The 11,036-nt window shown below is 37.6% G+C and overlaps 1 protein-coding gene across 1 annotated transcript; it reads right to left on the reverse strand.

Moving 5' to 3' along the window:
* Window positions 1-6,660: 6,660 nt before the first annotated feature.
* Window positions 6,661-7,596, reverse strand: LOC122124235 (olfactory receptor 6C2-like). The gene has a single exon (XM_042698963.1). The coding sequence runs from the start codon at window positions 7,594-7,596 to the stop codon at window positions 6,661-6,663; it is 936 nt and encodes a 311-aa protein (XP_042554897.1).
* Between the last annotated feature and the right edge of the window lie 3,440 nt (window positions 7,597-11,036).

Genomic DNA, 11,036 nt, shown 5'->3' on the forward strand with positions numbered 1-11,036 from the left:
ATTTAAATTTTTATTGTCTATTCTTGAGATGCAAAATATGTTACTAACTTACATATTATTGTGACAAGAGAGCTTGAAACTTCTTGCCTTAGCCTCTACCCAATTTATCATATTGCATTTTAAAAAGTTTTAAAATTGCTATTATAAAGGTTATGTATGAGGGGTTAGAGTTACATAAGTCAGGTAAAGAGAACATTTCTTTCTGGGCAATGTCAACCCTTCCCTCACTCTCTACCAGGTTTTCTCTTGCTTCTCCATCCACAAGTTGCATAGTTCATTTCCAACATAGTGTCTAATGAATATCGCTGCTGCATTTGTTTATCCTTTGTTTCTCAAATTCTGTGCTTCCTTTACACTCCCAAAGACATATAAACGAACAAACATAATAAAAGACAAAGAAAGCACAAAAATAATAAGGGGAAAACATTCTTGTATCTCTGTTCTCTTTTAATTTAATAAACATAATTTTGTATAGTTTGATGCAAATAGGCATTGTGACTTTGTGTTCCTCTCTTAAGAATATCTTCTTTTGGTCTTACTGTGTGTGAATGTCTAGAGTCCAGTATCATTGATCATGTCATACTATGTTTTAGATCTAGTATCTGAATATGAGAGAAACATATACCATTTATCTTTCTTTGCTTGGCTTACCTTACTTGATTTGTTCTAGGTCCATCCATTTCCCTGCAAAAATGACGTAATTTTATTATTTCTAGTACTTAACACATTTTTGGAACTACTCATCTACTGTAGCATAACTGGGTTGTTTCTACAACTTGGCTATTGGGAATAGTGCAAAAATGAACATAGATGTGTAAGTGTCTTTTCGATATCCTGGCTTGTGGTATATGGGGTAGATGCCCAGGAGTTTCACTTTATTTGTGATTTTGCCAAGGAATATTGATAGGTGATGTCATTAACTTTTGTATGTGTATTGTGGGTGTGTTTTTTATATGTTGCTTATTGTAAAAATACTATACAGAGGGGTTACAGTTGCATGAGTAAGGTAAGGAGTACATTTCCTATTGAGCATTGTTACCTCCTCCTTTGTTTTTCCTCTTCCAACCCTTCCCTCCTCACCTCCTTAATTCCTCCCTCCCTTCCAAATTGTAAAGTTCATCTTCAAAATAGTGTCTTGTACATCTCATTGTTACAGTGGGTCATCATGTATCCTTATTTCAGCATTTTGTTATTTCCCTTCCCCTCTTCAAGTTATGAAAATATGTATAAAAGATTCAGGGCACCAGAATAAAAATACAGTGAAAACAGAGGTTATACCATGGGGGAGGAACATACGAGAGAAACAAAAAAAATCACATAGTACATTATAAATATGTTAAAAACAATAGCAAGAAAGAAAAAACCACTTGTGTCCCTATCTTGGGTTCATTTTGCTTAACATCATCTTATATGGTCATATATACATAGCTTTTGACCTTTTTCTCCTTGGCTTAGACTTATACTAGTTATTGCAAATAAAGGAAAACATGGGACCTATGTTTCTTTGGGCCTGGCTTACTTCACTTAATATAATTTTTTCCAAGTCTTTCCATTTCCTAACAAATGTGATGATGTCATTCTTTCTGATGGAGGCATAGAATTCCAACGTATGTATATATATAATATTCCAAAATGTGATATATATGATATTCATATATATATCACATTTTCTTGACCCATTCTCTACTGAGGGGCTTCTGAGTTGGTTCCATATCTTAGCTATGGTAAATAATGCTGTGATAAACATCATTGTGCTGGTAGCTTGAGCATAACCTTCTTTGTGATCATTTGGGTAAATGACCAAAAGTGAGATTGCTGGGTCATAGGGGAGTTCTATGTGGAGTCTTTTGAGGAACCTCCATACTGCTTTCCAAAGTGGTTGAACAAGTTTACACTCCCAACAATGCAGTAGGGTTCCCTTTTGGCCACATTTCCTCCAGCATCTGTTGTTACTAGATTTCTTTTTTTTTTTTTTAAGTAAGTTTTTTTATTGTGAAAATACTGTATAGAGGGGTTACAATCAGGTGAGCAAGGTAATGTGTACATTTCTTATCCAGCATGTTGCCTCCTCCTTTGTTTTCCCCCTCCCTTCCCTTCCCTCCCACCTCCATAACTACATTCTCCCCTCCCACCCTTCCTTCTCCTCCTCAATTGTAAAGTTTGTTTTCCAACATAGAGTTTTATACATCTTATTGTTGCAATGGGTCAACTTGTACCCCTATTTAAACAATTTTTTTCCCTTCCCTCTCCAAATTATACCAATATCAAATACAGTGAAAACAGGGGTTATACTGTGGGGGAGGGACATACAAAGCAACAAAAAGATCACCTGGTATCTTATAAATAGGTTAGAAACAGTAGCAAGGAAGAAAAAAAACACTTGTGTCTCTATCTTGGGATTCATTTCACTTAACATCATCTTTTTTTTTAAACGTTTTATTTTTTATTTATTTATTTATTTTTTGCTTATGTGGTGCTGAAGAATCGAACCCAGGACCTCTTGCATGCAAGGCAAGCGCTCTACCATGGAGCCACCTTCCCACCCCCTTAACATCATCTTATATAACCTTTTCTGCTTGTCTCAGATATATGCTAGTTATTTACAAATAAGGGAAACCATGGGAACTATGTTTCTTTGTGCCTGGCTTACTTCACTTAATGTAATTTTTTTCAAGTCTTTCCATTTCCTAAGAAATGGAGTGATGTCATTCTTTCTGACAGAGGCATAGAATTCCATCGTGTATATATACCACATTTTCTTGATCCAATCATCTACTGAGGGGCATCAGGGTTGGTTCCATATCTTAGCTATGGTAAATAATGCTGCAATAAACATAGTTGTGCTGGTAGCTTTAGTATGGTCTTGTTTTTGATCTTTTGGGTAAATGCCCAAAAATGGGATTGCTGGGTTATAGGGGAGCTCTATGTGGAGTCTTTTGAGGAATCTCCATACTATTTTCCAAAGTGGTTGAACAAGTTTACATTCCCACCAACAATGCAGTAGGGTTCCCTTTTGTCCACATTCCCTCCAGTATCTGTTGTTATTAGATTTCTTAATGATAGCCATTCTAACTAGGGTGAGGTGTTATCTCAATGTTGTTTTGATTTGCATATCTTTTATGGCTAGCAAAGTTGATCATTTCTTCATGTGCCTATTGGCCATTCTTATTTCCTCTTCAGATAAGTCTCTCTTTAAGTGTTTAGGCCACTTATTAATTGGGCTGTTGTTTCTCTGAGAATTTGCTGTTGGGGAATTTATTTTTTTAATTGTGAAAATACTGTACAGAGGGGTTACAATTACATGGGCAAGATAATGAGTACATTTTTTTTATCAAGCATTGTTGCCTCCTCCTCCTTTTTTTCCCCATCCCATCCCTTCCCATCCTCCTTCCCCCCATCCCACTCAATCCTCCTCCCCCCTCCCACCAAAGCTGTAAAGTTCATTTTCGACATAAAGACTTGTACATCTCATTGATGCAATAGATCCACCCCTATCTCTATTTAAACGATTTGTTTTTTTCTCTTCCCCTCCACAAATTATAACATCAAATACAGTGAAAGCAGGGGTTATACGTGGGGGAGGGACATACAAAGCAACAAAGAAATAATCTTATAAATGTGTTAGAAACAATTGCATGAAAGAAAAAACATTTGAATACATATCTTAGGGTTCATTTCCCTAACATCAACTTATCTGACCTTTTCTGCTTGACTCAGACATAAAATAGTTATTGCAAATAAGGGAAACCATGGGACCTTAAGTTTCTTTGGGCCTGGCTTACTTCACTTAATATAATTTTTTCCAAGTATTTCCATTTCCTAACAAATGGGGCAATGTCATTCTTTCTGATGGAGGCATAGAATTCCATTGTGTATACATACCACCTTTTCTTGATCCACTCATCTACTGAGGGGCATCTGGGTTGGTTCCATATCTTAGCTATGGTAAATAATGCTGCAATAAACATAGTTGTGCTGGTAGCTTTAGTGTGGTCTTGTTTGTGATCATTTGGGTAAATGCCCAAAAGTGGGATTGCTGGATCATAGGGAAACTCTATGTGGAGTCTTTTGAGGAACCTCCATACTGCTTTCCAAAGTGGTTGAACAAGTTTACACTCCCACCAACAATGCAGTAAGGTTCCCTTCTGTCTACATCCCTTCCAGCATCTGTTGTTATTAGAGTTCTTGATTATAGCCATTCTAACTGGAGTGAGGTGGTATCTCAATGTTGTTTTGATTTGCATTTCTTTTATGGCTAGGGAAGTTGAGCATTTCTTTATGTGTCTATTGGTCATCCTTCTTTCCTCTTCAGAGAAGTTTCTCTTTAAGTCTTTAGCCCACTTATTTATTGGGTAGTTGTTTCTTTGAAGATTTGTTGTTGGGGAATTTAATTTTTTGAGTTCCAGGTATATTTTATATATGAGACTGTTGTCTGTTGTATGGCTAGTGAAGATTTTCTCCCAATCTGGGGACTTTCTATTGATCTTGCTAGCTTTGTCCTTTGCCCAGCCTTTCTTTCATTTGTTGTGTTTCTGATTCTTTATTAAGAAAATTTCCGGGGCTTGGAGGGTGACTCAGTGGTAGAGCACTTGCCTTGCATGCATGAGTCCCTGGGTTCAATTCCTCAGCACCACATAAGGAAAAAGAAAAAAGCCGGAAGTGGCACTGTGGCTCAAGTGGTAGAGCGTTAGCCTTGAGCTGAAGAGCTGAGGGACAGCGCCCAGGCCCAGAGTTCAGGCCCCACCACTGGGCCCCACCCCCCAAAAAAATTTCCAGCTGTGCCAAGGAGACCTAGGGTTTCTCTTATTCCTTCCTGTAATGTTTTCAGGGTTTCTGCTTTTACTTCGAGGTTTTTGATCCACTTGTAGTTTATTCTGGTGCAGGGTGATATTTAAGGACCTCACTTTAGTTTTCTACAGTTGTTAAACCAATTTTTCCAGCACCATTTATTGAAGAGGCTGTCTTTCTTTCATTAGATTTTTTTGGCTTCCTTATCAAAGATTAGGTAGCTATAGGTCTGTGGGTTCCTTTCTGGGTCCTCAATTCTAATCCATTGGTTCTGAGGTCTGTTCTTGTGCCAGTACCAAGCTGTTTTGATTACTATGGCTTTGTAGTAGAGTTTGAAATTTGGTATTGATATTTCCCCAGCACTGTTCTTCCTGCTAAGGATTGTTTTTGCTGTTCAGGGTTTTATTGTTCCATATGAATTTTTGGGTTGCTTTTTCTATTTCATTGAAGAATGAGTTTGAGATATTGACAGGAATCATATTGAATTTGTAGATAACCTTTGGAAGTATTGCCATTTTCACGATGTTGATCCTCCCAGTCCAGGAGCATGGGAGGTTTTTTAACTGCATAAGTTCTGCTTTAATTTCCTTTTTCAGGTTTGTAAAGGTCCTTCACTTCTTTCATTAACTCCGTGGTATTTTATATTTTGTGGGCTATTGCTTTTCTGATTTCAGCCACAGTCTTCTTATTGTTGGCATACAGAAGAGCCATCGACAGGTGGACCCATTGCAACAATGAGATGTACAAGACGTTATGTTGAAAAACGAACTTTACCACCTTGGCTGGGGCCAGGGGAGATGGGAAGGCATAGTAAGGGGAAATAAAGGAGGAGGCAACAAAGCTTGATAAGAAATGTACTCATTACCTTGCTCAAGTAATTGTAACCCCTCTTTATGGTATTTTCACAATTAAAAAAGCCATTGCTTTTGGAGGGTTAATTTTATACCCAGCTATATTGCCAAAGTTTCAAATCAGCTGGAGTAACTTGAGAGTGGAATCTATGGGGTGCTTTAAATACAAGATCATGTCATCTGCAAAGAGGGAGAATTTTACTTCATCATTCCCTGTTTTGATCCCCTTTATGTTTGCATCATGTCTTATTGCTGTAGGTAGGCATCTTATACTAAATTGAAGAGTAGTGGAGAGAGGGGAGAGTGGAGAGAGTTTAGAGGAAATGGCTTTAGCTTTAGCCATTAAGTATAATGATGGTTGTAGGTTTGTCATACACAGCCTTTATTATATTGAGGAATGTTTTATGGCTTCCTAGTTTTTCCAGAGTGTTGGATCGTGTCAAATGCTTTTTCTACATCTATTGAGGTAACCATGTGGTTCTTATCCTTGCTCATGTTGATGTGATGAATTATATTAATAAATTTGCATATATTGAACCAGCTTTGCATCCCTGAAATGAATCCTGTTTGATCATGGTGTAGGATGTGTGTGTGTTTGTGTGTGTGTGTGTGTGTGTGTGTGTGTGTGTGTGTGTGTGTGTGTGTTTTCCTGAGTCATCTTGAAATTGTTACCAAAGGATAAGGTAAAAATCCAAAGATACATACATAGTAAACAATGTCCTTTTAAATCAAAACTTATCATAACTTTTTTCTTACATTGGAGAATTCCCTTAATTCTTTTTTTTCTTTTTTCTTTTTTTTAAATCCCACTTTTGGGCATTTACCCAAATGATCACAAGCAAGACCAAAGTAAAGCTACTAGCACAACTATGTTTATTGCAGCATTATTTACCATAGCTAAGATATGGAAACAAGCCAGATAACCCTGCCAGATAACCCTCAGTAGATGAATGGATCAAGAAAATGTGGTACATACACACATGGAATTCTATGCCTCCATCAGAAAGAATGACATTGTCCCTTACTTTCTTAATAACAATGAAATTCTTTTGACTGTACTTCTGAAAGCCTGTCTTACCTGCTTGTTTCTCAAGGTGTAAATGAAGGGGTTCAGCATAGGAGCGATAGAGGTGGTGAGGACTGACACACCCTTGTTGATTGCCATTGAATCCTTGGCTGAAGGCTTCACATAGATGAAGATGCAGCTGCCATAGCTGAGGGATATGACAATCATGTGGGAAGAACAGGTGGAAAAGGCCTTTTTCCGTTGCTTGGCAGAAGAGAATTGTAAAATGGTCTTAATGATGTATATATAAGATAGAACTACACATAATAAGGTCATGACAAAGGTTAATACAGCACAAACTATAAGTGTCTGCTCTAAGAGCCATGTTTGTGAGCATGAGATCTTCAGGAGGGGGTATGCATCACAACCAAAATGGTCAATGACATTAGAGTCACAGAATTCCAGTTGAAGAACCAGGGTAAGTGGTGGGAGCATGATCAACAAGCCAGCTGCCCAGCAACAAAGGACAAGTCTCCTACAGACTCTGCTGTTCATGATGGTCACATAATGCAGGGGTTTGCAGATGGCCACATAGCGGTCATAGGACATGGTGGCCAGCAGAAAGAATTCAGTTACAGCAAAAAGATCAACAAAAAAGAATTGAGTGACACAACTATTATATGTGATTGTGTTGTACCCTGTTGATAGGCTGTACAAGTATCTGGGCATACAAGCAGTAGTAAATGTGATTTCTAAGAGGGAGAAATTTTGTAGGAAATAGTACATGGCAGTTTTGAGTTGTGGATCCACAGTGGTGAGAGAGATGATTGTGAGGTTTCCAATTAGACTCACCATGTAGGTGAGACACAAGAAGATGAGGAGCACAGCCTTCAGTTGTGGGTCATCAGTCAGGCCCTGGAGGAGGAACGTTGTGATGGTGTGATTTCTCATCATTCACTCCTGACTTCTACTCAGTCTGCACTTCAAATTCAGGTATTTGAGTGGAGTGGTAATTAACAGATCAAGAAAACTGTGAAAATAACATCAGATGCATTAAAATATCATACTTATACATATTATCAATTTCAGTAGAAGTTTAGGCTTTATAATTCATAGTTGCCAATCCAAGGTAGAATTAAAAATTCAAGCATCCACACCATATTCCACAATTAAATATATGATACCATATATTCTGTTATAATAAATCCTATAGCATATAACCTTTTACATATGCCTTATATTCTTATTTTGTAACACAGTAATATATATGTACTATATCATTACACAAATACATTATATTACATTTATATTATGCAATGTGCTATATATTTACTATGTAATATTAACATATTATATTTATTTGTAATATATAGTATACATAAGTTTGTTTTTGTTTTTGTTTTTGTTTTTTTTGGGGTCTGGTCGTGGGCCTGAACTCTGGGCCTGGGTGCTGTCCCTCAGCTCTTAAGCTCAAGGCTAGCGCTCTACCACTTGAGCCACAGTGCCACTTCCGGCTTTTTTCTTTTTCCTTATGTGGTGCTGAGGAATTGAAATCAGGGCCTCAGGCATGCAAGGCAAGCACTCTACCACTGAGCCACCTTCCCAGCCCCAGTATACATAAGTTTTATATTGTACAATACATATAATTGTGTTTTTGAATTAGCCTATGTTAATAATATGAGAATGTACATGTACACAATACATTTTAAACAAATTCACCTATTCCATCGTATTCCTATTTCTTCCCTTCCTTTCTCATCTTTTTTTTTTATTGTGAAAATACCATACAGAGGGGTTACAATTACATGAGCAAGGTAATGAGTACATTTCTTATCAAGCTTTGTTGCTTCCTCCTTTGTTTCTCCTTCCCATCCCTTCCCATCCCTTCCCATCTCTCCCTCCACCAGACCTCCTCCACTACCCCCATGCCAAAGTTGTAAAATTCATTTTATGATATAATGTCTTGTACTTCTCATTGTTGCAATGGGTCCACCTGTATCCCTATTTAAACAATTTGTTTTTTCCCTTCCCTTCCACAAATTATACCAACATCAAATACAATGAAAACAGGGGTTATACCGTGGGGGAGGGACATACAAAGCAACAAAGAAATAATCTTATAAATATGTTAGAAACAATAGCAGGAAAGAAAAACCATTTGAGTCCTTATCTTGGAGTTCATTTTGCCTAACATCAACTTATCTGACAGTTTCTGCTTGTCTCAGACATACTAGTTATTGCAAATGAGGGAAACAGTGGGAACTATGTTTCTTTGGGCCTGGCTTACTTCACTTAATATAATTTTTTTCCAAGTGTTTCCATTTCCTAACAAATGGGGCAATGCCATTCTTTCTGATGGAGGCATAGAATTCCATTGTGTATATATACCACCTTTTCTTGATCCATTCATCTACTGAGGGGCATCTGGGTTGGTTCCATATCTTAGCTATGGTAAATAATGCTGCAATAAACTTAGTTGTGCTTTCTCATCTTTTTTCAAAGTATTTGGTGGGATTCATCTTCATATGTAATGCTACCACAGTCCTTTTTCTTTCTCAGAATCCCCATTTTTCCTCTTCTTCTGGTGATCACCTTTTTTTACATTTATTTCTTATTGCTCCAAAATACTTTGTTTCTGGGTTTTCTTTTCTTGGGGTGCTAGGGACTGCCCCCAACTTTGTGTGCATGCTAAGGACAGTGCCACTGAAGACATATTTTGCTCCTCAAGTTGTTTTTTCCCCAAACAAAACTGACTGCTAGTTTTTTCTTTTGAGTGGGTCCTGGGGCTTGAACTCAGGGCCAGAGCAGTTGTCATGAGCTTTTTGTGTTAGGGTGGTGCTCTCTACTGAGTCACAGCTCTACTTTCAGTGTTTTAGTGGTTTACTGGAGATAAGAGTCTCAGTGACTTTCCTGCTTGGGTTAGCTTTGAACTGTGAAGTATTCTTTGTAAGACACAGACTGAATGCTTAAGCTGAATCTTGAACTTTCTTTAGCCTCTTTGAGTTTCCCTTGTTTTTTTTATCATCAATAAAATACAAGTATATTACAAATAATTTGAGTTTCATTCTACAAACTCTTGATCTATTGGTTAGGATCTTGGGGTCTAGGCTAATGCTTACAATCCTAGAAAATCAGGAGGTTGCAATCTTTTTTTTTCTTCTCTTTCTTCTGAATCTCTAAAATGAGTCAAGTCAGGCCATTGTTTCTGTGAGAATTAGTGGCAAAACTGAAGAATCAAGGTGTAGCCTAGGGTGCAGGAATTATTAAGCGGACTTGTGGGAAACCTGGTCTCAAAGCTCCTGCACAAAAGGACCTTGTCAATGGGCAAGTTTATTTTCCATTCTGACCTTTGGTTTCTTCCTCTGTGAAATGGCTGTGTTAGACCAGGATTATGAGGTTCTCTTTCTATCTCAAGGAAGGAGGTTGCAATCTTATTGATTGCAGTTCATAGACAACTAGGGCAGGTAAATTTGTGAAACTCTTATTTCCAATTAACCAGCAGAAAGCTGGAAGAGGAGCTTTGGCTGAAATCAAAACTCCTCTTCTAGCATTTTTGTGGTTCATTGGATTTACGAGTCTCATGGAATTCCTGTTTTGTCTGGCTTTGAACCAAGATCCTCAGATTGTGGCCTCCTAAGTAGCTAGGATTGCTGGTGGGAGCCACTGGTGCTCAGCATTGGTGTTTGAGAGGTTGTACTTGGTAAGCAAGTACCACCTCAATTGAAACACCACTTGACATATGACTATCAGCACTATTTTGTGTTAGTTTTTCATCCCCCTGCCTGAGGAGGTCTTGTATTTTCTCCTGGGTGCTATGTTTTCTACATAGCTTGAAATAAGAGACATTCACCATTAGACCAGTTTAGTTTTTGAGAAGGGCTCTGGCTTAAACTATAATCCTCTTGATCTCCGCCTTCTGAAACACCTGAGATTACAGGTGTAAGCCATCATGTCTGTGTACATGCACATTTTAAACTATGCAATATTAATATAATTCTCTCATAATGTACCTTATTGCTCCATACATGTTTTACCTGTCATCTTTCCAATTTGTAATATCGAGACACTTACTTTCTTGCAGATGTCTCTTGTGTTGATAGCTGTTTGAATTCATTTATTCCTTAACACCTGCACTTGCTTTGAGTAGTGTTTTCTTGAACTCCAAATATGATTTCCAAATTCCCAAATATCCTGGTAATGTGAATTATAGAACCAAATGTACCCTAAGCATGTTAGAAGCTTTTGTTCATCACACTGTATTTTGTATCTCCGATATGTTCTTTATAAACTAATACAATGTAGTTAGATAACAGGAAGTTTGCGCTAGATACAGAAATAAGCACTTTATGTCAATTATGTGTCATCAGAACTATTCCCTCCAATGCTCTGTG

The sequence above is a fragment of the Dipodomys spectabilis genome, unplaced genomic scaffold, assembly GCF_019054845.1.
Source record: "Dipodomys spectabilis isolate Male_0828 unplaced genomic scaffold, ASM1905484v1 ptg000234l, whole genome shotgun sequence".
Classification (NCBI taxonomy): domain Eukaryota; kingdom Metazoa; phylum Chordata; class Mammalia; order Rodentia; family Heteromyidae; genus Dipodomys; species Dipodomys spectabilis.